Source organism: Pleurodeles waltl, chromosome 8, assembly GCF_031143425.1.
Source record: "Pleurodeles waltl isolate 20211129_DDA chromosome 8, aPleWal1.hap1.20221129, whole genome shotgun sequence".
Taxonomy (NCBI): domain Eukaryota; kingdom Metazoa; phylum Chordata; class Amphibia; order Caudata; family Salamandridae; genus Pleurodeles; species Pleurodeles waltl.
In genome coordinates, this window is record NC_090447.1 from 28061571 (window position 1) to 28088590 (window position 27020).

Genomic DNA, 27020 nt, shown 5'->3' on the forward strand with positions numbered 1-27020 from the left:
CTTGGGCGACCAAAGATGGTTAGGTGGTAGAGCCTGTGGCTCTTGCATGTGACACATGTTTCAACTTTAACAAAGATTTCTTCTCTTGTTAGAAGTGGACCGGTCCTGAGAGGTTGCTAGCATTGGATGAGCTCATCGATCGCTGTGAACCATCTCAAATCAAGTATATGATGCAAGTCATCGAGCCACAGTTCCAACGTGATTTCATCTCTTTACTACCCAAAGAGGTGAGCTCCCACCTCTTTTAGCCAGAGAGATGTCCTTTTACCAACACACCCCCTGTTACCCCTAGGGATGATATCCCACGGTATGAATCTTCTTCTCCAAACGGTATGGATCTCCTCCTTCTCCTAAAGATTTGCACTTTGTTTGCTTAACCATTGGCACCCATCGGCCTGAGCTTACACATTGTTAAACGTTCCCCTTTCAGCCAAAGATATGTCCGTTATGTCGCTAACCACCTACACTCATAGACATGAGCATATATGTTACGTTGGTTCCTCATTCATTAATCGATGGTCAGAATTGCCTCCTTTCACACAGAGAACTTAGTTCACACTTTACTAATATCATCCCTTCTGCTCCAAGTCCAAAGATGTGCCTTTGCCTTTCATCCTAACGATTTGGCTACACTTTATTCATCTCTTCCTTTTACAACCTGGAGCCATTATGAGTTCCCATGTTGTGCTTTTTCCTGCTATTTAGTGCTTGGGCTTGAAATGAAACATTTTTATTCTTGAAAAAACATTTTCTAGTGAAGATGGTTGTTGACAAAGTAAATGTTGCTAAAGAGTTGTCTGTGATAGCCAGATGCTTCCTGCACTTGCTTCATCCTCTGATTAGTTTTTCCTCTGGTTGAGTAGGTCACAGCACGAGTGGAGCAGGCGTGTCACACATATAACACACACACGTACATAAGAAGATTGCAGGTTGGTTCGGGAAAGGAGATTGGGGAGTAAGATTGCCTTTTATTTTGTGATTTGATTGGATTAAATTGTCTGAGTATGTATTTTTGTTTTTTGTTGTTTACCATGTTCCCTGCGCTGTGGTAAATTGACCTTACTAATTGTGCTTTTATAGCTCTGCTCTTATAATCTATGGTCCTCTTGGTTTGCTGTGCTTAAGTTTGGCAGTCACTCTCTGCCAAAGGATCTTCATGAGAATAAACGTACAGCGCACAATCAATTCATCCTGGGAACGCTCCAGACTCTGAGACAGAAGGTTTGGAGTAAAGGCTGCTGCTCTGGAGAAACTGTAGGAGTAAGCACTGGGCTCTGACGAAAGATTGGCAGGCAGCCTGCATCCCACAAGATTAAAAAAACAGTGGAAAACCTCAACGGAGAATGTAAGCTAAGTGAAGATCTCTATTTCCATGAGCTCTGCTGTGTGTCCTGGTCAGTCACCATCTAAGGAGCCTACTATGAGACTGAAATGCTACAGCACATCAGTTGGTAACTCCTTTCTTGAGAAACCGCATAGCTGGATGCAGAAAGGCCATCAAGGCTGAAAGACTTCAGGGATAAAATACCCAACTTGTTTCTGGTTGCAAGCCAAATGATGAAAAGCTGGCTAGCATGGCCGTGTTCCTGTGTTAGAAGACGTTTTAGTGGTACTGTGCTGTACTGTGCTGTGCTCCTCAGGAGGTCAAGGGAACAACCATTCTCACGGTTCCAAGAACTGAACTCTTCCCTGAAACACCTAAAAAGATCCTGTATCAGTAGTACAACCTGGCAGGCCGGGAGGGGAAGATATTGAGGAGCTAATGGAGCATATCCGGCAGTCAGACAACACAAAGGCTCAGGCCTTTGCGCACAGAGTATCACCAAAACTGCCATGAAGTCCATTCTGTATCAGGCAGAGAGGATATGCATTTAGGCACTGAGAACCCATTACAGTTCAACAAGCATTGATGCTTCGGGCCTCAGACTAGAAGTACGGAGCCACATTCATAGAGCACACAACATGACTTTATCACCCTGTTTGAGAACAAATGGACAAGATGTAGGAAAATGTAAAAAAGTAGAGAGATCCGACATTCAGTGGGTGATTTCTCTCCAAGGAGATTTGTGAATCCCCGAATCCAAGATTTTAATATGCTCTAAGGTACCCCTTCATTGTCTGATCTGAAATGTATCAGATGCATCAGGCAGCTCCACGGAAGCAATCACAGCACACCTACATCGGGAGCAACCTGGGCCGTCTCTCCAGAGGCTGAGGAAGGAGTTGCTCATGAAGATCCACACCCGTTTCCCCCCGTAATGCTCCCCAATCAAAGGAAATTTAAAGTTTCTTTCAGACCAGTTAGCGACCTGGCTACAGGATACATCACAAACACAAATTACCGTTCACAACTTCCACTCGTAGATGCAAATGATGTTATAAAAAAGGAAAAATGAAGACAAAACCTCTATTCGAGAGAACCCACGATCCAGTGTCATAAAAGGATTTAACCCAGACCTGAAGCCTCTTGACACGTCACACACTGCCTCAGGATGACCATATTGGAAAGACGGCATATTCATGCTGCTAAAATGTGGAGTTTTCACTATCCTTGATGTGAAGAACACAGACTTCAAATGATCTCTGCTTCTGATTCCCACAAAATACCCCTTTTCAGAATTAAACTCCTTAGGGGTAGATTAATCTAGGAGAATTTACCAAATGTTGATCAATGCTTTCCACACGTCACTTATTGAGTGAGTGAGGCAGCCTATGGGTGTCCATCCATAGATAACTGGTTGGTAAAGGGAAAGACCTGTGATTATTGCACTTGGAAAAAACAGAGAAATACAATACTGCTACATCAAGTGGGGATCAAAGCAATTAGAAACAAATCATAATCAACCCCTTGGCAGCAGAAACACTTTCTTGGAGGAATCTCAGACGATCAGAAATGGCTCACTTTCTCTTCGGTGATGAGATTTCTCCCCGTGCAAAGAAGGTTCTTTGTCATGCGTAACATTTCTGACAGTGAGGAAGGTGATGTTGGGAATAATGTCTTCATGCCACTGCCTGATCACATATTCCTTTCTTTTGGGGTGCTACCACAAAAGCTTTATACCGGAGCACCTGAGATATAGTGATCTAGAGGTACATACATGTGTGCGTTCCCCCAGATTGTTCCTGTACTGGAATTCAGACAATGTGATCAGTGAAGAACTTGCCTGGAGATGAAACCCTGAATATTTTCACTAAAGTCATCCTTTACAGGATGGGCAGCCAACATGGGAGAGCTAAGTGCTCAGGGCAGATCATCAGCACAGGAGATTGAATAGCACATAATTATACTAGACACAGAGCTGTGGGCCAGATGCCTAAGTACTTCGATGCAGACTTAAGCTGAATGGGGAATCAGAACCACAAACTTGTACTGCATTCTGAAATGGGCATTGTGCGGCATGGAGGACGTTTGCCCAGCTTTCCCAGAATACTAGATCAGTTGGCACTGGATCCTGGAAAGAGGGAGAGAGAGCTGGGCATGTGCTAGAAGTAGAAGGTGACTTAACAAATGCATTGTCATGAGAACACAGTTTCTCATAAATGGGGACTAAAAAGTTCAATCAGTTCAGTAAAGTTTCAGGAGCTGGGATGAGCTGGGCTTCAGACTTGTTTGCCACGCAATCCTGTCCGATAAGGGTTTCAGGGAAATTCCATTGTGAAAAGGACATTTGCCTCCTCCTGTCTAGTAATTCCATTAACATAGAAGGTGATCAGAAAAATCCTGACATCCTGCATGACAATGATCCAGATAGCTTCAGGTTTGGCACAGTATGTGGCGGCCGTCCCTCCTACTGGAACAACACATCACATGTCCCAGGCTCACTCTCTCACATGAATTCAACCACATCCTAGGATCTTTGCTAAGATACCCAAAGCTTTCATTTCAGTGTCTGGGAGATTATCACAGCTAGGAGCCTTACCACCAGGGAGTTGTTCCTATAAGAAGACCAGATTTGTAGTGTGATGTTTAGGTAATATGTCACCCTTGTGCTTTGTCATAGGATATTTTAGATTATTTGACTTACCTAAAAAAGGAGTGGCACATTCCTTCGAAAGAGTTTACTTAATGTTTTTGACCCTTACTAAAATGTCCATGACATTGATCCTTGCTCTAGATATCCCTGAAAGAAGAGCTTTATGGAATGCCTCTAATGTGCCTTATTCCAAATAAGGCCACTTAGCACAAACTGTACTTAGACCTCAGCACATCCATAGGACCACAGTCCAAACTATTCGGAAGCCAAACATAAAGGATGTCTCACTTAGGCTGCCTGCTCGTAGCCAACGCCTGTGAGGAGAGGAAGCAAGGTTGGGCACTCTTCTTTGGAAAGCTTTTTATCAAATTTTATAAAAACACTGAAGTACTGAGTATGCTTCCCGGCCTCCTGCAGGAGTTTATGTCACTAGTTCATGTCGTCTAGATTCAGAGAAGCTCCCACACCTTCAGTGAGCAAAGTGTGTAAAGATTTACTCGTTAAAGGGGATTGAACAAAATAGATTTTGGAACTTCTAGTTCAACTTCTACAGAGAGCCAGGTCTCCAAGAGGGGTGTAGGCAGATGCAGCATGGACTGAGCCTCAGGATACCCGCTAGGTTTGAGCGTGGTGTGGCTGCTCTCAGGATTGTCCATCCAGAAGGATACCACATGAGATTGAAGTGCCTGCTTCAGAATTCCTTGGGTGATGTGCTTTTTACATTTCCTAGTCCTTATCAGACAGTTCAGTGGGTTAATATACCCACTGCACAGATCTGTCTAGCCTCCAAGTCATCAGATAGTAGTACCAGTCAGAAAACTCTGAATACATCCATCTACTACGGAGAGCATTCGTTCTTGCAGCAACGGTCTACAATTGCAGCGAGAAAGCACAGTGGACTTAAGAATCTTCTACAGGGGTCAGTATGTCCAGTGTGCATTACTTGCTTGTGAGATAGCTCCCTGCCCGCAGTGCGCTAGCATGCTGAGGCATGTGTGAGGAACATCGTACAGCTGAAAAGAAGACAATGAAAGAAAATGTAAGCTTTGCTTCTGAAGTTCTGTGGGTTTTATGAAAGACTCCCTCACACTCTGGACATCTAGAGCTCCCACCATTGTTGAGTGGAAGCAGGACCGCCTGGTGATCATCGGTGCATTACCGGCCCTAGGACCCCCGTGCAGATCTTGCCAGCAGGCTGCTCCCTTTAAATATCCCAGTGAGCAGGAGCAGCAAGGACTCGCGGATATACCTGTGAAACTGTGTGATTCCCGTGCAGCTGTGCTGTGCAGGAAAGCGAGCAGAGTTCACACGTGTGCGTGAGGCAATAGGGAGCAGGTAATGTCTTTCACGCTACAGCATGTCATACTCTGATTTGGGGAATTTCTAGTACTGGAGCATTGTGGATCCTCCAGACAGTGGAATTCAGTAATCTGGCCTGAAGATATTGCATAACATATTTTGGTTTTGAGCAACTGCCCCTTTTTAAATCTGCATACTGGGTCATTGTGAGTGCAGGCCCCGGGGATTGTGTGTTGCCTGCTGAGACACAATGCGTTCAGGCCTGCGGATGGTGCTTTAGGAATTATGGGCACTGTCCTGGCAGTTGCGCTTAACATATTAGTACTCTGTGGAAGTCAGCCTAGATATTACATCACATACTGGAGCAAAACTAACCTGCTTTTATGCTTTCCATACTGGGTTTATACTGGCCTGTCCATGGGGCTTTGCATCCCACAGATTGCTGAAACTGGCCTTGCTGTAGTGCTGCACATAATGGTGTAATGTGGAGGTATCTTAGCTAAGCTAAGCTGATGTTTTCAAAAGTATTCTTTCAGCTTATAAAGTGCATTTAAAATATAAAATAAATGCAATGTTTTCCAAACTTTTTGGTGGGTTAGTTCCCCAAGGCTTCCAATGAGAGGGATAGGCTTATAAGTACACTCATGTTTGCTACAAGTTATACCAAACTGCTTCATTTGTTTACCCACCTCCACTTGGAAGTGCACCATGCTACGTCCTGTATAGTCTGTGGAACTAAGAGATTAATGCTGCACAACATACTAGTTGCTTATGAGTAAAAGTAGATTTGGAGCTTTGGATTCGTATGGAGTACATGTAGTCCACACAGCCTCTGTCAGAGGTTAATTAAAACAGTGAGCACACACAGAGAATGCACACCATCATGTGGCACAGAAACTAATCTGAGGACGGTACCAGCCGTGAGGCAGAGCCGAACGTAAGCTCAACAGCACATTGGAGGCTTATTACAAAGAGAAAAAGTATTCTAGACTCCAACAGAAAACTCATTCAAGAAACAAAATAAACGTATATTTCTGACAAACCATTTGATAGCTTGAATTTGCCAAAGTTTGTAATTGCATAGAATTTCAAATTGCAGACTTACTGTTACATGTAACAACCGCGTTCTTCATTTATGTGCCCCTTATTGTCCTACATCTCTCAACAAATGTGAGCTTTTGTGCTATTAACGTGACACCTGAGTCTTTAAAACTCTGTATACTATTTATATTACTTCTGTTACTTCTCTTGAGAGCAGTGAAATTCATCTCCGCTGCATTGTAATTACATATTTCAGAATGTCATTTACAGTCCCACCCCTTTCCTTAAACCAGAGAGATTGGTGTCTGCGCTATAAATCTCCTGCTCACTCTGGCATCCACTCTCACAAATGTATGTTATTGTCCATCTCCTCCTGAGTGGAGCCTCTACAGCCGCACACCCTGTGATCTGGGGACATTCTTCATGAACTTCTGTTCTGCTCGGCAACACTTCACAACTGCAGGTTCCTTATATTGCCGCAGAACTTCATGATGCCTTTCTCTCTCTTCAGCTTGCCCTGTACGTATTATCCTTCCTGGAGCCCCGAGACCTTCTGAGAGCCGCCCAGACCTGCCGTTACTGGAGGATCCTGGCTGAGGACAATTTGCTATGGCGGGAAAAATGCAGAGATGAAGGTAAACCATTTACATTGAACAGCAAGCTGGGAGGAATGGAAGGTTTGGCAATTTGCTTTTGAGAGAAATGTGAAACTGATGGAAATTGACCCAAGATTTTGTGAAAGCTTTTCAGTGGAAAGAGCACTTCTCTTTAGGGCATGCGCAGTTGGCATTGATGCGGAGAGAATGTGTAATGAGGACATTACTTTGAACATTTGTTTAAATGTCCAGGTATATAAAAATCAGACCCTGAAGTCTGACCCTAAATACCCAAATCCATGACCACCTCAGTGTTAAGTGATTGCCAGTACAGTATTGGTTGCCTTCATTGTGTTTACCTGCAGGTTCCTGTGATAGTAGATGATAAAGGCATTTCAAATACGTTTCACAATTGTATTGTGAAAAAAGCGGTTGTAGACTCAACAGGATTTAATTTAAGATTTATTGATGACAAAAGCACTGCAAAAAAGTGGAGACATCTAAGATCTGGAATGGTGAATGATGGGGGAGAAGCTGTCCCGTAAACTCTTTTGCGTAAAGGATGCCTTGATTTTGGCACCAGAGAAGGTGTGGAGCTATTCTAGATCTCTCTTCCAGAACTCTTGTAACCAGAGATAGTCTAATAGTGTATTAAAGAAAAATACTCCTATGTCGACACCCAAAAGGCACATTATTTTCTCATTCCTTACTCACTTTCGCCACTTCTCTCCTCGTTAAGTAGACTCAATGAAATATTTCAAGTTGAATATATTAAAGCCCTGACTGGATTGCCACTGTGTCAAAAACCTAAGGGCCTCCTCTCGGTTTGAATTGCCCATCAGTCCCAAGTATAAAGTCCCACTTGTCCTTCACTTGAGCCAGGACATCTGGGGTTTTATTGATTAGAGTTGTGTATGTTCTTGAAATCGCCATGTTTGGAAGTCTACCTAATCTGTTTCAAGGCGAGTGTATCCTGGATCTCCACCAGGTTCTTGGAATGCTTCAGTAGAGTGGGAAGCATGTATGGGAAGATGTCAGAGTCTGCCAGTTCATTTTCATCTCATAGAGCTTCAGGCTTTTGAAATCTCTCCTTCCCCACACATCTCCCTACTTTGATATCCCTATTAAATCCCATCTGCCCAATCTTTTCAGTCCTTTCGCTTTTGTCAATAATGCGATGTCCTGTAGTGGGGTTTAATACATCAGCTATAGATGTTGAGGCCATCTTCCACACTTTGACTACTGTTCTTTTATTGTGGAACCCACTATCTGCCATTGCTTATTTATCTCTGTGAACCGAAGGCTTCACTACTTATGCAAAGTCCCAGTCATTAATTACCATGAGCTGCAAACCGCAATAACATCTACTTGCATCCTGCAGTGTGATTCTCTTGTCATACATTTCCCTGCGAAACTTCCCAAGGGACATCCTAGAGGAACCTACATCTTGTGCCAGTGGGCGAAGCTGTACCTCCAGTTTATTGAAAAAGTCACTTGGAACCCACGGTGGCATGTTTTGTAGTACATAAAGGAACCTCAGTAGGTCAGAAATGTATACAGTGGTGTTCTGCCCATCATGTTCACGGTCCCCAATGCATCATCTCAGGCTTTAATTTAGCGAGTGTAGCCATCAAGTTCCCTTCTGTAACTGTACCCTATGTTCATTCACATAGATCCTTGAATATTTGACCCCTGAGGATGTGTCAAGCAGGATGTGATAGAGAGCTATCAATGCCCTGCCTGTAAGCTGATAAATGATGACTCCAATCAAAAGCAGAGCATCTGCTAAACTCTATAAAAACTTCTTCCCAGAAAAATTTCTGAATCTGCCAAATACAGAAGCAGATGATAGCTTATAAAGGGCTGTGGGTCTCTGCACCCTTATGACATCTACCTTTGCTTCAGGGTTGCTTCTAACCCAGCATACAAGCGGCTTGATGGCCTGGTCAAAAAGAAATCATGAACGTACCTTTGTTCAAGACTTCCCCATACACCCTGACTCTAGCAAATCATACTGTGTAGAGGTATTTAAAGCAGCTGCAGAAATTAGGACCAATTATGAGTAGGAACAGCCACGCTGCAGAACAAGAGGCCTTTTTGGCATCAAAGGTGACCACTGTGGCCATTTCCATAGCTTTCTCAACCATGCTCTTGCAGCTTTGCCTGCATCAAATATTGAGTCTGGTTGATCACTGAGGCGTAAGGTCAGATTGACCTGGTTGGGGAGTGTGAATATCGCCCTGTACAGCCTGTTAGCTACTACTGTTGCCAAAGCCAAGATCTTCATTTATGTATTCAGCAGAGATTGGTGTTTACAAGGAACATTTGACATGCGGCTTGCTCTTCCTGCATATCACTACATTAGTAGCCATACAAATGTTTGGGTTAAAGAACCCTTCCTTTCATCTGCTTGAAACATACATAGGGAAGGCCCAGCCCCAGTAATGGGAGGCGAAGTGCTTTTAAAATGTGATTAACGTCTCAGATAAGCTGACTAGAGTCGAGACTCTTCATTATTTTCCGGTGGTATAAACATCACTGCTGCAACTCTATTTGCGAGGCAATTCTATTGAGACATCTTCCATGTGCCTGTGAATAATTAGCAGCAGTGTAAGGTGCCTTTGCTAGTGAACCTTTGTGATCTAGACAAAAGGTAAAGTTTTCCTCCGTCGGTGTTCATCAGTCAAACGGTGGGACATGGAGGAATCTGTACATGGACGCCTGCACATACTGCAACAGAGTTTGCCTCTGTAACGTGAGTTCTCAGAATAAATGCAGAGTTTTCTTGCTTCGTAATGTTAAAACGTTCATTCCGTGTTGCAGGCACTTGTAAAATGCTGTTATGTTTATCTAATGCTTGCACTGTACTGTGGGAAGATTTCCACATAGTGTTTGCTCTTTTCTTGGATGCTGCATCTTCTCCCAAAATCGGACTCTGGTTTTACCCGCTTTATGCCTCACTGCCCCATGTCTTTTAACTTCCATTTCCAAGTTGTCTGTCACCTGGTCTTTCAGTCTTAAGTGTTGCCTGAAAATGTAATAATGTGCGATTTTCCCATCAGGAATTGATGAGCCCCTCAACCTAAGACGGCGGAGAATGCTGACGCCTGGTTTCATGTACAGTCCATGGAAGTTTGGTTTCATGAGACAGCACAAGATTGATATGAACTGGCGAAGCGGGGACATCAGGCCCCCCAAGGTTGGTAGGTGTGCTGTCCTCTCCTTCCTATCTCTTTACTTGATCTCTCGCTTTCCAGCTGTTTGCTTTTGATCTACATTTCTTCTGGGAATCTCCTACTCTGTATACCCTATAGATTGTCAGCCTGCCATGCTTCACATTTCCAATTTTTTTTCATTTGCCTTGAATGGGGTAGTCCTTCCAGGGGTCTCTGCCCCCTCATATCTCCCCACATATATTCAGTCCCCTTTTGACCTAAAGCTCTAGTGGATCACTGGAGCAGCTATTGAGTGGTGGAAAGGTTTTCTAATACATTAACAGTCACAGTCTATGGTACTGTACTTTTTGTTTCATTATGATTTTAGTAGTCCAGCCTGAGGTTTTTATTTCAGGCGAAATAAATGTGTTTTGAGAAATAGTACTGTGCTGTTTCTCACGGGTCCTTACATGTAGCTTAGCCTGCTTTAATCCTTTAGCTGGTTCTTTTCTCACTCCTCTGTTATATAAGCCAAGTGGTTCTTCTGAAAACAAATATGAATATTTATTAAAGGACCTGTTTATTAGCTGCTTGGCCATGATGAGGTCTATTGTTTAACAGTCCGCTGAGAAGGGAAAGCATTCTGCCTATTCTATGGCTAGAGCACCAGGCAACCGCATCAGCACTTGTGCTGCTGAAATTTGCACAACAGTTCCACAAAGAGGATTCTATGTTTAGCACTTACTGATTAAAACCAACTGACTATAAAGAAAAACCTTAAATGGGTGACATTCTTTGCAATCTCATATCTTTCTGGTTAGCTGCTACTTGTTAGGAGTATGACTTTCACCCACATGGTGAGAAGAAAAGTGGACTTTCACTAAATCTGTCTCCTTGCAGTAGGCAATATGGCACAAAGTGAATCTGCCAACTTCGGAAATAGGTTCTGCATAAAGAAATCCAAGATGAATTGATTTGGGTCAATTCTTTTATTTTTATTTGTGAATTTGGCAATTAACCCTTATTGGTTTACCAATTCCAGGAGCAGGTACGTTCTCCGGAAGTACTAATGTCTGCGCCAGAGCATATTCTAAGTTGTGTAATCTGTTAAGTTAAAATATTGTTACTCGTAAGTAATGTCCATGTACTCGTTTCCCTCACACTCTTGATTCTGTGTGTGTTTTCAGTCTTTGTCCTTTTATCACCACCCCAAAGAAGAGTCATCTTTTTCAGTTTGAATGCTTCGTCTTCCTTTCTTGTTCCCATCGTAACCTGAGCTTTGTTTATTTGACATTACTTTTTTTTCGTTCCAGCGTAGTCTTTGCACTTGAAGTTTTCTTCTGTATTTGAGCCTTGGTTCTTGAAAATTCCTAGATTCTCTGTTTCCAAATCACTCAGATTTGTTTATTTCTTTGCAGGTGCTAAAAGGACACGATGATCATGTCATAACTTGTCTTCAGTTCTGTGGTAACCGGATAGTCAGCGGGTCTGATGACAACACACTAAAGGTGTGGTCTGCAATCACAGGGGAGGTAAGGATTTCTTAACAGCTTTTTGGTTGTCAAAGTCTCCTTTTATCACCTGTTCTTCTACTAGCCTCTCTTAATAATTTGATCAACTTGATTCTTAAAGGATCCAATAGGTCTCTCTGGTTCTGGCATTTAAAGGCTTTGCAGGAATTACTTAACCTCTTATTCAGTTGGTTCCAAGCCAGCTCCTACCAGAACACAGTGAATCTTGAATTTGTGGAGACACTATCTCACTGGAAAGTGCAGTGTAAGTGAACTGTGTCTGAACATTCATCTGAAATTAGTGTTTTAGTTTAGAAAGCAAGGGAATTGAATTGACTTGAGTCTGTCCCAGGTAAGTAATTTGAATTAAGTAGGTGCATTTCACATAGATCTAAGGCTTTAATCACACTTACGTAGTAGATAATAAAGAGAGACTAGTTGGCACACTGTCATGTTATTAAGAGTCCTTATTTCCCAAAGTATATCAGTGGCAGAATTAAGTTATTTACAGAGGTAATTCCTATTATATCTATTGCTGAGGCTAAAGTTAATTTTAGAAATCAACATTAGGTTGGATATTTATATTCATTGCCCTTTTCTTTTTGCAGGATGAATCTCTTCTAGATTCACATCTGTGCATTATTCCACCATCTGGTGGTTGAATCTGCATGTGTACATATAAACATTTTTAAAAAATCAAAAAAAAATCTGGGCATCGACCAGGCCAGTATGATTCCCTGCTATGTCACCCATAAGCCCACAGTGCCCCCAAAAAGTGTACGCTATTTAAGTTTAACAGAGAGCTTTGGGGGTGGAAAGATGATTCAGTTGAGCAAGAGGCACCCGGTGTCAACAGAGATTGGGTCGAAGCCAACCAAGCAACCAAGACCATCACACGGTCAAGGAGAAAAGGGTTTTTTTCATCGTGGCATTCCACCAGTTTTCTTTGAGTCTTCTCTGTGCTGTTTTGGGAAACATGTCTATGTTGTTTATTCTGGCCAAACTGCGACCGGACAATTGCTTTAAACATCAAAATAATAAGGGCCTCATTATGAGGGAAATTAGGATTTCGGAAAAAGATATTATACAGGCATAAGGGTAGGCTCAGGAGGAATGTCAGTTCATTTCGGAGTCCAGGAGATACCCTTATGCATTGTTGATTATCAAGGATCTGTTGGTGCACAAATTCTTAGACTAAAGACAGGCCTTGAAAAATCATAAAAATGTTACTAGACCTGCAGGTCGAGTAGCTTGAATAATCTACTTGACCTAACTGTAATGTACTTGACCTGCAAACGAGTATCAAATTGTATGATTCTAGGTAAATATATTTTACAGTCGCCTTTTTCTTCATTTTCACATATGAGTGCACCTTCAAATATGTGAGTTCAGCATTTCTGCTGTAAAAAAAATAAAATCCTCTTTTGTTTGATTAAATACACTAAACGTTTGCTCCATGTATAATAAATCTAGCCCACATATAGGGTACACATGATCCATTTATGACTTGCCTTTTAGCTTACTAATAGCTTTGCCATCAGGGCAGGAGTGTTCCTCAGTTTATATTTAAACAATCACTTTTAATAAATATATCACTAAAACATGATGTGGTGGTGCACTGTCATTTACAGTCCGCAGATTTCCAAGAAATGTCCAAAAACCTTCCCACTAACTAGCAGCTTTACTGCTAAATCTATATAGTGTATTAACAATAAACTGTGAATATTGGGTTTCAGAAAACATTTATCATTTGCACATCACCAAGTAAAGTGTTCTGGCCGTTTTTTCATCCTATTAGAATATTCTTTTCAACACGTTCAAGAAGTACAAAAAATGGTTTTCCACAGCTACTGAAATATAAGTTGACTTAGTTATATAAATGTTGTGTGTTAGGAAAAACCTGTTACCAAAAGCCTTTCATTTCACATAGGTCAGACAGTTCACCTTACAAAATCCTGGAACTCTGCAGTCACAAGAAAAAGTTTTTGCATTGCAAGAAGACAAACCGACTTATGACCTCTTTCTCCGAACACAGAGCAAAAGTGACAAGAATAAGATTTAAAGGCATCTTAATTGCTAATTGAGTTTCAGACCGAACAGAACAGAACACCTGTTCTTTGTCCAGTCACCAGAAGGGTCAAGTGGAATCTAAAAATAGCTCGACCTCATAAAATAAAGCTCACCGTAGCGAGTGGTCGAGTAAAGTTTTCGAGCCCAGAAAGGGTCCAAGTCTATAGTGCCACAAAAAAGGTGAAACCAGAGTCTAAAGACACAGGCCCTGTGTCATTCCTCTGCTCCTCAGAGCCAATATGTTCAACAACCAAAGAGATATTAGCCAAATACTTGACTCTCATCCAGGGTGATGCTAAAGGATTCCATCCTTCCGGGTCCAAACCAAAGACAACAGAATTGAAAAACTGAAAGGAATTGACCAGCCTTGATGATTGGAGTGTAATGAAGTTGGAGAGGCCATTGACTACAAAAGACAAGACCACTTTCACAAAACCTGTCGAACCTCATAAGCTATTGAGGGATATGTAATCAGGACAAAGAAAAAGTCACTTGATGCCAAGATAGCTGAATTGATTAAAAGGAACCAATCTTTTGACAAATATAGATGATGAATCTGTAGACCACAAAGTCTCGTGCACATTGTGCCACTGGGACCAGGTTATATCTGACTGACGAGCCTAACTAGGGCAAACCTGGTCCTGGGTAGCTTGTGTTCCGGGTCAGGGAGGACCTGGCCTAGCAGTTTGAGCTGGTCTGTTCCCAAGGCGAGCAGAGTCAAGGCTGATTTGCATCTGGCTGGGTACAAACTGAGGTGGCATGGTTTGTGTAAGGAAATGCCTCCTTGGCATGGTTGCCCCCTGACTTTTTGCCTTTGCTGATGCTATGTTTACAATTGAAAGTGTGCTGAGGCCTGCTAACCAGGCCCCAGCACCAGTGTTCTTTCCCTAACCTGTACTTTTGTATCCACAATTGGCAGACCCTGGCATCCAGATAAGTCCCTTGTAACTGGTACTTCTAGTACCAAGGGCCCTGATGCCAAGGAAGGTCTCTAAGGGCTGCAGCATGTCTTATGCCACCCTGGAGACCTCTCACTCAGCACAGACACCCTGCTTGCCAGCTTGTGTGTGCTAGTGAGGACAAAACGAGTAAGTCGACATGGCACTCCCCTCAGGGTGCCATGCCAGCCTCTCACTGCCTATGCAGTATAGGTAAGACACCCCTCTAGCAGGCCTTACAGCCCTAAGGCAGGGTGCACTATACCATAGGTGAGGGTACCAGTGCATGAGCATGGTACCCCTACAGTGTCTAAACAAAACCTTAGACATTGTAAGTGCAGGGTAGCCATAAGAGTATATGGTCTGGGAGTTTGTCAAACACGAACTCCACAGCACCATAATGGCTACACTGAAAACTGGGAAGTTTGGTATCAAACTTCTCAGCACAATAAATGCACACTGATGCCAGTGTACATTTTATTGCAAAATACACCCCAGAGGGCACCTTAGAGGTGCCCCCTGAAACTTAACCGACTGTCTGTGTAGGCTGACTAGTTCCAGCAGCCTGCCACACTAGAGACATGTTGCTGGCCCCATGGGGAGAGTGCCTTTGTCACTCTGAGGCCAGTAACAAAGCCTGCACTGGGTGGGGATGCTAACACCTCCCCCAGGCAGGAGCTGTAACACCTGGCGGTGAGCCTCAAAGGCTCACCCCTTTGTCACAGCACCGCAGGACACTCCAGCTAGTGGAGTTGCCCGCCCCCTCCGGCCCCGGCCCCCACTTTTGGCGGCAAGGCCGGAGAAAATAATGAGAATAACAAGGAGGAGTCACTGGCCAGTCAGGACAGCCCCTAAGGTGTCCTGAGCTGAGGTGACTCTAACTTTTAGAAATCCTCCATCTTGCAGATGGAGGATTCCCCCAATAGGGTTAGGATTGTGACCCCCTCCCCTTGGGAGGAGGCACAAAGAGGGTGTACCCACCCTCAGGGCTAGTAGCCATTGGCTACTAACCCCCCAGACCTAAACACGCCCTTAAATTTAGTATTTAAGGGCTACCCTGAACCCTAGAAAATTAGATTCCTGCAACAACAAGAAGAAGGACTGCCCAGCTGAAAACCCCTGCAGAGGAAGACCAGAAGACAACAACTGCCTTGGCTCCAGAAACTCACCGGCCTGTCTCCTGCCTTCCAAAGAACTCTGCTCCAGCGACGCCTTCCAAAGGGACCAGCGACCTCTGAATCCTCTGAGGACTGCCCTGCTTCGACGACGACAAGAAACTCCAGCGGACCTGCTCCAAAAAGACTGCAACTTTGTTTCAAGAAGCAGCTTTAAAGAACCCTGCAACTCCCCGCAAGAAGCGTGAGACTTGCAACACTGCACCCGGCGACCCCGACTCGGCTGGTGGAGAACCAACACCTCAGGGAGGACCCCCGGACTACTCTACGACTGTGAGTACCAAAACCTGTCCCCCCTGAGCCCCCACAGCGCCGCCTGCAGAGGGAATCCCGAGGCTTCCCCTGACCGCGACTCTCTGAAACCTAAGTCCCGACGCCTGGAAAAGACCCTGCACCCGCAGCCCCCAGGACCTGAAGGACCGGACTTTCACTGCAGAAGTGACCCCCAGGAGTCCCTCTCCCTTGCCCAAGTGGAGGTTTCCCCGAGGAAGCCCCCCCTTGCCTGCCTGCAGCGCTGAAGAGATCCCTTGATCTCTCATTGACTTCCATTGCGAACCCGACGCTTGTTCTAACACTGCACCCGGCCGCCCCTGCGCCGCTGAGGGTGAAATTTCTGTGTGGGCTTGTGTCCCCCCCCGGTGCCCTACAAAACCCCCCTGGTCTGCCCTCCGAAGACGCGGGTACTTACCTGCAAGCAGACCGGAACCGGGGCACCCCCTTCTCTCCATTCTAGCCTATGCGTTTTGGGCACCACTTTGAACTCTGCACCTGACCGGCCCTGAGCTGCTGGTGTGGTAACTTTGGGGTTGCTCTGAACCCCCAACGGTGGGCTACCTTGGACTAAGAACTGAACCCTGTAAGTATCTTACTTACCTGGTAAAACTAACAAAAACTTACCTCCCCAGGAACTGTGAAAATTGCACTAAGTGTCCACTTTTAAAATAGCTATTTGTGAATAACTTGAAAAGTATACATGCAATTGAAATGATTCAAAGTTCCTAATGTACTTACCTGCAATACCTTTCAAACAAGATATTACATGTTAAATTTGAACCTGTGGTTCTTAAAATAAACTAAGAAAAGATATTTTTCTATAACAAAACCTATTGGCTGGATTTGTCTCTGAGTGTGTGTACCTCATTTATTGTCTATGTGTATGTACAACAAATGCTTAACACTACTCCTTGGATAAGCCTACTGCTCGACCACACTACCACAAAATAGAGCATTAGTATTATCTATTTTTACCACTATTTTACCTCTAAGGGGAACCCTTGGACTCTGTGCATGCTATTCCTTACTTTGAAATAGCACATACAGAGCCAACTTCCTACAGTTTGTAAAAATAAAGATGGACTGCATTGTGGCCCTGAGTAATTACCAGTGACTGAGATTAATTCAAGCGTTCCTCCCTTCACGATTTACATACTTTAATGTAACACAATATCCAAGTGGTGGAGTTACTAAATACTCTAGAACAAGAGTAGATACCATGGCAGACAGTAGACATGGACTCTCCCAAAGAAGATATTGAGTTATGCCCTTCTAGAGGTTTTGCTATTAAATGATATCACTTTATGCCACACATTCATTAAAACGGTGGCAGATACTTATGGGTTACAAGTGGAAGAACATCAGGGACAATCATATCTCCCAAAAGAGACATTCAGTCCTTTGAAATGAAAGTCAGCATCTGCCTGCCTTTCGGATACTAGAAATGAGGAGAGGTTTTTAAAAAGCCACTCACATCTCATGCAGAAACGCCATGAATTTAAATAAAATTCATTTCTGGTTTCACAATACATAGAATCTCATGTGAATTCATTATGGGCCATATGTACGAACACTTTTTCCCATAGACATAGAATGGGTAAAAACCTTTGCTACATCTGGCCCTAAGTGTTCGAACTGCAAGAAAGAGCGCAAACATCCGTGCCAAGGCACATCCTTACAAAAGGTGGAAAGGATGTGGAGGCAGTGGGAAGCACTATTGAGAGATCCTCTGCTGCACAGTGGCACATTAATTCAAACGACTTCTTGAATATATGGCCAGCAAAAGTGGGAGAACATTGAGCATTTATATCATTATCTCAGAGGAATATCAAAAATGAACAAGTGGTGGAGTCAAAGAGGAAAATACTGTTTCAAGTACATGTCTTAAGTCCACCCAGACCCTGAAGGTGCTACTGTCTACAGAAATTCTTTTATGTAGCCAAGCATGATTATATATCCTGGAGTTCAACCAATAATAGATCCATTTAAAACAAAATGAGAGGGGATATTCACATGCTTTAGTTAGTATCTTTTACAGGATATATTCTAAGGTTATTTTAAGTTGAATGCACAAAATGTGACTTCTGTCAATACGCAGTTTCTGTGATCCGCAGTGTATTGCTATTGAAATGTATCATCTCATGTTTTCTTCACACAACTGACTTCAACTTTACAAGGTCAGGCAGATTTGTTTCACTGTATTATCATCCATTGGTGCTATTGTTGTTCCACGTTTCAAACAAAATAAAGAGCTATTTAAAGAAATATATGTATCCCGGGGTTAAAAAATGAGATACTGTCAAACATTATTGATAGGCCCTTGAAGGAGGCTGGCTGTCTATGTAGTGTACCAATGTAAGCGGACACTGTGCAGATAGTCCTGGACAACCCTTATGGGTTAATAGCAGTTAAAATAATACCCCAAAGCTCTTTTGTGGTAGTGTGGGTGAGCATTTAGGATTGCCAGAGCCAGTAAGCGAGACAGACACTCAATAATGAAATCTAACACCAATTTATAAAAATAACACAAATTTTTATTTTAATTTAGATACCAAAATCATCATAATTGGGTAAGTACTTTTTGAGTTATCCATTTTTAAGCCCCAGTAAAATACACTTATACAATGGGCTTCAAGCAGTAATGTTATCATATGGGGAAAAAAACATAAACTGTGTTCCTACACTTAGTAACCATTTACTGGACCAGTCTTTCAAGAGTTAAGGTGAGTATGGGGCAAGGTCTGAGGTAGAACCAAGAGTTCACTTCGGAAGGCACTGGGGCATCCGGGTGCAGAGGTTTATTACAACAGCGGGTGTCCCATTCACTTAAACAGCCCTGAGTAAAGGAGGCTGCAAGTGGGGACTGGGTGACCAGTCTGGCTGAACCCAAAGCGGGGCTCAGGTCTTGACGGTGTTAGGCATGCATTGACACTGGCGGTCCACACAAACTCAGGCTGTGGGGCTCATGTGCAGTGGTGCTTTGAGGCATCGGGTCATGTTGGTGAAAACTCTCACGGTTCACGATCCCTGCAGGAAGCAGCTGTAGGCGGTGACTACGGGCCAGTCTAGTCAAACCAAAGGGTGGACTCAGCTCAAGAGGGTCTCCTCCTTTGTGCTGTGGGGCTGTGGTGCAGTGTCGTTTTGAGGTGTTGAGTTGTGGTGGTCAGAGACTCAGTGTGTGTCTTGGTGACCTGTTCAAGAGGGGAAACAGGGCAGTGTGGCCACTCTCCTGACTGGCCTCCGGATCCTGATGTCCCTCGATGTTAGTTTTGCTTTGGTGCTGATGGAATCTGGATGGGATCACCAACAAGCCTTGTTTGCTGCAAGGGTTCCAGTACTCCAGGTATAGGTGCAGGGAGACTCATGGAGGGGGTCAGTGTCTCAGGACTTCGGTGAAGTGGTGGGGCTGAACTCCAAACACACTTCTCCTGGCTCATTCCTTAGGCGGGCTGATGGCCAGTGTGACAGAGTACCAGACTTTGCAGCAGTGCCTGCAAATGCAGGGAAACAGCTCATCTGCTCTAAGGCATTTCTTTCCCGGTAGTTGAGGTGCTGGGCAGTCTTCCAAGAGTTTTGGGCAGGGTGTCCAGTTCTTGCTGAAGTCTGTCCCAGCGATTGTCACAGTACAATCAGCCTGGCAGGGTTTTGTGGCAATCTTTGATGCAGGTTTTCTGTTTTTGCTCTCTTAGGTCCTTCTTCTGTTCTATAGCCTGTGTGGCTGTAGATACACATGCTCTGATTACTTCTACCATCTAGTGCTGGGTCTGGACGTATACGAGTTTGAACAGTCTTCGAAGAGGTCATTAGAGTCCTAAAGTAAAGTGACCCCTCCTTTCGGTGATACTGCTCAAGGTCATTGACTCCATTGTTAGATTGTTTTATTTCCGCCATCTGGTTCAGACTTGTGCATCGGTGCTCTGGGTCGAGATCACCTCGGGAATTATTCTGACTTCTATAATCGTCAGTTTTGTTTTTGAACGCGTTTCATTCATATACTGACAGCTCGAGATGCAAAGCACAGTTCGTTGGGTCGACGTAGTTCACCTATGGCCTTTGGGCCTCTATATTTTTTTCTACAATTTGATATCTAAGTGAAATGCCCTGCTGATGGAATGGACACCTTTTTGTTTTTGCCCTAGGTGTCATACACATACCCCCACACAGACCTCCACTCAGTGTGTAATCTTTATCACCGGATCACAACAAAGAGGACTTTGAGACCTGTTGGTCGTGCCAGTCGAAGAAGACGCTACGAGATCATCTGGCACGTCGAAAAGAAATGCAGCAAAAAGTCATTGAAGGCATACCGGAAATCTTCACTATGCAAAACATCGAGCCGCAGGAAGAGTTCCATGAGGCTACTGCGGCAGTAGAGAAAGCCTTATCAATTTCGGAATCGATATCTGAGTCGGGATGGTGTGCCGTCACAACAGGTACCATTGGCGCAGCACGCAATGAGTACAAAGCCCCATACACCAAGGAAGCATTCTGCTGCAAAAGAGACTAAGGCTTTTGGGCCACCACTGCCAGCAGACCATGGTTGGCACCAAATAATTTCTAAGAATGCCCCGCCGTCCGGCTCGGCACTGAAGGCCAAGCCTAAAGACTCCTCACATTAAATGGCCTCCAAGGTTTCGGCACTGACCCAACCTAGGCTGTCTTCGGTTTCAACAACATCGCCATTGAGCTTTTTGCCATCGAAGCCAAAACACTCTTCGATACTGAAAGTGTCCACGTTCGGATCGAAATCGTCCGTTTCGGTGCTGGAGCATATTTTACAAACTATGGCAGAGAAGCTGGATCCGAAACAAAAGACTATTCGTATTCAGCCACATACTGGTTGGGTTGTTGCAAATGTTTCCCATCCTAAGCCACAGACTTCAGTTCAGGAGGCTATTGATGTACAACCACCTCCACAGAAAAAAAGGATAAATGACATTGCCACCAGTCCAATACCTCCATCTTTACCAACATCTCCTCCACTTCCTTCGTCAAAGTATTCAAACTCGGAGGCAGAGGATTTGATGCATCACACTCCATTAGGGTCACAACACTCCTATGTAGAAGATCAAAGGAGGAATGATGATAGACAATAGTCATCGTTAGATCCCTGGGACACACATGCTATTGCCCCACCAGGGGACACAGAACCTGATTTTTTATCTGGCAGAACCATCTCCACCGGATGACACTATTTCTTCTAATGAGCTAGTAGCTAGGGCAGCTGCATACCTTCAAGTTCCATTGCATAAGGATCCTATAGATGATGATTTTCTGTTTGAAACCCTTTCTTCCACAAATAGGGCATCCCAATATCTCCCTATGTTAAGAGGAATGACACGGCATAGGAAATGTTTTAAGATACTGTTCGTGCCCGAATAATTACACCTAGGGTTGACAAAAAATATAAACCAGCCCCGTCAGAGCCTGCTTATGTTAAGGGTCAAATTTCACCAGATTCTTTAGTAGTCTCCGATGCTCATAAAAGAGCTAATTCTCAAACTTCTGGGGGATGCACCTCCTCCAGACAGAGTCTGGGGGGGCATTCTCTACAGTTGTCTTGACTAGCTCAGACAGTGTGGCATTGGGGAATTCGACACCGGATTTATCTGTTAGCAGAACCCCACCCAGGGATGGGCAACGATCTTGCTGACCTACTCAGCAGGACACGGCAACAAGTCCACGAATGGGAACTCCACCCTCAAGTATTACAAAAGTACTTCAGTCAGTGGGAATTTTGACACACCGATCTGTTCGCAACCGCAAGAAATGCAAAATGCCCAAGCTTCGCCCCCAGGCTCCCCCCCCCTTCCCATACCCCCTCCAAGGGCAATGCTTTGTGGATCCTCATTCTAGTGGCTCCCACGTGGGCATGTCAGCCGTGGTGCTCAACACTACTTGAACTCTCAGTAGTTCCACACAAGAAGCTTCCCCTACACCTGGACCTTCTCACTCAGAACAGTGGAGAAATTGGACATCCAAATCCCGAGGAACTCAACCTTGCGATTTGGCTCCTGAGGTCAAAGAGTTTGGATATTTACATTTACCTCCTGAATACATGACCTTTCTTAAGGAAGTACACAAGCCCACAATCAGAGCATGCTACAGTGCTAAATGGAAAAATAGGCAACATTTAACACTATTCAAAATTCCAGTCATTAAAGCATTTATTGAAGGTCTTGAAAGAGTGATTCCACCCACAGTTCCTCCAGCACCAATATCAAATCTTAATATTGTACTTACCAGACTTATGGTACCTCCATTTGAACTTTTACATAAATGTCCAATTCAGTTTCTTTCTTGGAAAGTAGCTTTTTTGGTGGCAATCGCTTCACTAAGACGTGTGACTGAGCTTCAAGCATTACCATTAGAAGAACCTTTTTTCCAGGTACATATCCAAAATTTCTTCCAAAAGTGGCTTCCACTTTTCACTTAAATCAATTGGTTGAGTTACCAGTCTTCTTTCCTCAACCTGATTCAGCCGCCGAAAGAGCTCTACATACCTTAGATGTTAAAAGAGCTTTAATGTACTATATTGATAAAACTAAAGACTTTGGTAACGCTAAACAACTTTTTGTGGCTTTTTCACCGCCACATAAAGGTAGCACTACTTCTAAAGCATGTACATAAAGATGGATAATCAAGTTTATCTAAACATGCTATACTAAAGCTAAAATACCTTTACCCATACCTCCAAGAGTGCACTCAACTCGTAAAATAGGTGCATCTTTGACTTTCTTGGGAATCATACTAATTAGTGACATCTGCAAAGCACAGCCACATGGGCAAACCCACACACATTTACCAAACATTATTGTGTGGATGCCTTTGCATGGTAACAAGCAAATGTTGGACCAGCCGTGCTTTGTACTCTTTTTCAAACAAATGCAACACCCACATGTTAGCCACTGCTTTTGGAATGGCACTGCTTTACAGTCTATGCAAAGTATGTGTATCTAGAGCCACACATACCATTAAATGGATTCTGTTACTTACCCTGCAAGCATCTGTTCGTGGCATGTAGTGCGCTTGCCCACCTCCCCGGACCCTTGTAACTGTTGCAGTATTTTTTATTACACTTCACATGCATGCACGTCTCTTACCAGCAATATACTTACACTCCATTCCCACCCGCCTGCCTACAAATAGTCTAACAATGGAGTTGGTGACCATGCGCTGTATCACCGAATGGAGGGGTCACTTTACCTCATGACTCCAGGGACTTCTTCAAAGAAAAACAACTTGTATACATCCGGACACAGCACTAGATGGCAGAAGTATGCAGAGCTTGTGAATCTACAGCACTACATGCCAAAAACAGATGCTTACAGGGTAAGTAACATAATCCTTCCTCGGTTTCAGTAGTTGAGTCTTGACTTGATCTACTTTCCTAGTATCAGGGTATCCCCTAAATACTCAATTTAGGGGTGATAAGGGGAGTGAAGGGTGGTAGCCAATGGGCTACTTAGCCTTGGGGTCACTATACCCCCTAGATGACCACTTCCTGTGGGGAGTGGGCATCACCCTGCCTTAGATATGTTGGAATTCTCATTTTTGTGTTCACTTCAGGCTGCCCCCTCTAGTGGTGTGCTCAGCCTGTAAGTGTGACATGCCTCCTGATTAACCAATTTCCAACTTGTCTTGGTGCCGAATGGGCCCAGAGCAGGTGGTTGCCTCTTCCAGGTCTGGGGCAAGCTTGGGTTGCATACCAAAGGCGGCAGGGCCTTTGAAGTCCCTGGCCTTGGTATGCATTATCACCTAGCCATTCTTTTGGCTGAGGTGATAATACCTCCTGCATTGTTTCTGACCTCTGAGAGCAGGTGGCTCTCATCTCCAGGGGGGTCAGAAACTTGTCTGTGGTGGCAGGCTGGTCGATACCAGTCGATCATCACACTGAAGGACTAGTAGATTTCAAGGGATACCTCTAAGGTGCCCTCTAGGTGCATGTCATAAGAAATCCAAGACTGGCATCAGAATTGATTTATTAAGATATGGTGTTTGTAAGGAAATGCCTCCTTGGCATGGTTGCCCCCTGACTTTTTGCCTTTGCTGATGCTATGTTTACAATTGAAAGTGTGCTGAGGCCTGCTAACCAGGCCCCAGCACCAGTGTTCTTTCCCTAACCTGTTCTTTTGTATCCACAATTGGCAGACCCTGGCATCCAGATAAGTCCCTTGTAACTGGTACTTCTAGTACCAAGGGCCCTGATGCCAAGGAAGGTCTCTAAGGGCTGCAGCATGTCTTATGCCACCCTGGAGACCTCTCACTCAGCACAGACACACTGCTTACCAGCTTGTGTGTGCTAGTGAGGACAAAACGAGTAAGTCGACATGGCACTCCCCTCAGGGTGCCATGCCAGCCTCTCACTGCCTATGCAGTATAGGTAAGACACCCCTCTAGCAGGCCTTACAGCCCTAAGGCAGGGTGCACTATACCATAGGTGAGGGTACCAGTGCATGAGCATGGTACCCCTACAGTGTCTAAACAAAACCTTAGACATTGTAAGTGCAGGGTAGCCATAAGAGTATATGGTCTGGGAGTCTGTCAAACACGAACTCCACAGCACCATAATGGCTACACTGAAAACTGGGAAGTTTGGTATCAAACTTCTCAGCACAATAAATGCACACTGATGCCAGTGTACATTTTATTGTAAAATACACCACAGAGGGCACCTTAGAGGTGCCCCCTGAAACTTAACCGACTGTCTGTGTAGGCTGACTAGTTCCAGCAGCCTGCCACACTAGAGACATGTTGCTGGCCCCATGGGGAGAGTGCCTTTGTCACTCTGAGGCCAGTAACAAAGCCTGCACTGGGTGGAGATGCTAACACCTCCCCCAGGCAGGAGCTGTAACACCTGGCGGTGAGCCTCAAAGGCTCACCCCTTTGTCACAGCCCAGCAGGGCACTCCAGCTTAGTGGAGTTGCCCGCCCCCTCCGGCCACGGCCCCCACTTTTGGCGGCAAGACTGGAGGGAACAAAGAAAGCAACAAGGAGGAGTCACTGGCCAGTCAGGACAGCCCCTAAGGTGTCCTGAGCTGAGGTGACTCTAACTTTTAGAAATCCTCCATCTTGCAGATGTAGGATTCCCCCAATAGGGTTAGGATTGTGACCCCCTCCCCTTGGGAGGAGGCACAAAGAGGGTGTACCCACCCTCAGGGCTAGTAGCCATTGGCTACTAACCCCCCAGACCTAAACACACCCTTAAATTTAGTATTTAAGGGCTACCCTGAACCCTAGAAAATTAGATTCCTGCAACTACAAGAAGAAGGACTGCCCAGCTGAAAACCCCTGCAGCGGAAGACCAGAAGACGACAACTGCCTTGGCTCCAGAAACTCACCGGCCTGTCTCCTGCCTTCCAAAGATCCTGCTCCAGCGACGCCTTCCAAAGGGACCAGCGACCTCGACATCCTCTGAGGACTGCCCCTGCTTCGAAAAGACAAGAAACTCCCGAGGACAGCGGACCTGCTCCAAGAAAGGCTGCAACTTTGTTTCCAGCAGCCTTGAAAGAACCCTGCAAGCTCCCCGCAAGAAGCGTGAGACTTGCAACACTGCACCCGGCGACCCCGACTCGGCTGGTGGAGAACCAACACCTCAGGGAGGACCCCCGGACTACTCTCCGACTGTGAGTACCAAAACCTGTCCCCCCTGAGCCCCCACAGCGCCGCCTGCAGAGGGAATCCCGAGGCTTCCCCTGACCGCGACTCTTTGAATCCAAAGTCCCGACGCCTGGGAGAGACCCTGCACCCGCAGCCCCCAGGACCTGAAGGACCGGACTTTCACTGGAGAAGTGACCCCCAGGAGTCCCTCTCCCTTGCCCAAGTGGAGGTTTCCCCGAGGAATCCCCCCCTTGCCTGCCTGCAGCGCTGAAGAGATCCCGAGATCTCTCATAGACTAACATTGCGAACCCGACGCCTGTTCCTACACTGCACCCGGCCGCCCCCGCGCTGCTGAGGGTGAAATTTCTGTGTGGACTTGTGTCCCCCCCGGTGCCCTACAAAACCCCCCTGGTCTGCCCTCCGAAGACGCGGGTACTTACCTGCAAGCAGACCGGAACCGGGGCACCCCCTTCTCTCCATTCTAGCCTATGTGTTTTGGGCACCACTTTGAACTCTGCACCTGACCGGCCCTGAGCTGCTGGTGTGGTGACTTTGGGGTTGCTCTGAACCCCCAACGGTGGGCTACCTTGGACCAAGAACTAAGCCCTGTAAGTGTCTTACTTACCTGGTAAAACTAACAAATACTTACCTCCCCTAGGAACTGTGAAAATTGCACTAAGTGTCCACTTTTAAAACAGCTATTTGTGAATAACTTGAAAAGTATACATGCAATTTTGATGATTTGAAGTTCCTAAAGTACTTACCTGCAATACCTTTCGAATGAGATATTACATGTAGAATTTGAACCTGTGGTTCTTAAAATAAACTAAGAAAAGATATTTTTCTATAACAAAACCTATTGGCTGGATTTGTCTCTGAGTGTGTGTACCTCATTTATTGTCTATGTGTATGTACAACAAATGCTTAACACTACTCCTTGGATAAGCCTACTGCTCGACCACACTACCACAAAATAGAGCATTAGTATTATCTCTTTTTACCACTATTTTACCTCTAAGGGGAACCCTTGGACTCTGTGCATGCTATTCCTTACTTTGAAATAGCACATACAGAGCCAACTTCTTACCTTGGTGGATCAGCGGTGGGGTACAAGACTTTGCATTTGCTGGACTACTCAGCCAATACCTGATCACACGACAAATTCCAAAATTGTCATTAGAAATTCATTTTTGCAATTTGAAATTTTTCTAAATTCTTAAAAGTCCTGCTAGGGCCTTGTGTGTTAAGTCCCTGTTTAGCATTGTCTTTTAGAGTTTAAAAGTTTGTTAAAAGTTTGAAATTAGATTCTAGAAACAGTTTTAGATTCTTTAAAAAGTATTCCAACTTTTAGAAGCAAAATGTCTAGCACAGATGTGACTGTGGTGGAAC

General features: G+C 44.6%; 1 protein-coding gene across 2 annotated transcripts in view; it reads left to right on the top strand.

Annotated features, from left to right (window-relative positions):
* LOC138249678 (F-box/WD repeat-containing protein 7-like) overlaps window positions 1–27020 on the top strand; it is a 326410-nt gene that overhangs the window by 222534 nt on the left and 76856 nt on the right. For both annotated transcript variants that reach the window (XM_069203645.1, XM_069203646.1), the window contains exons 6-9: window positions 93–227; window positions 6826–6949; window positions 9973–10109; window positions 11484–11597. In XM_069203645.1, coding sequence (XP_069059746.1) covers window positions 93–227; window positions 6826–6949; window positions 9973–10109; window positions 11484–11597 — 510 coding nt within the window. The remainder of the gene's footprint in view (window positions 1–92; window positions 228–6825; window positions 6950–9972; window positions 10110–11483; window positions 11598–27020) is intronic.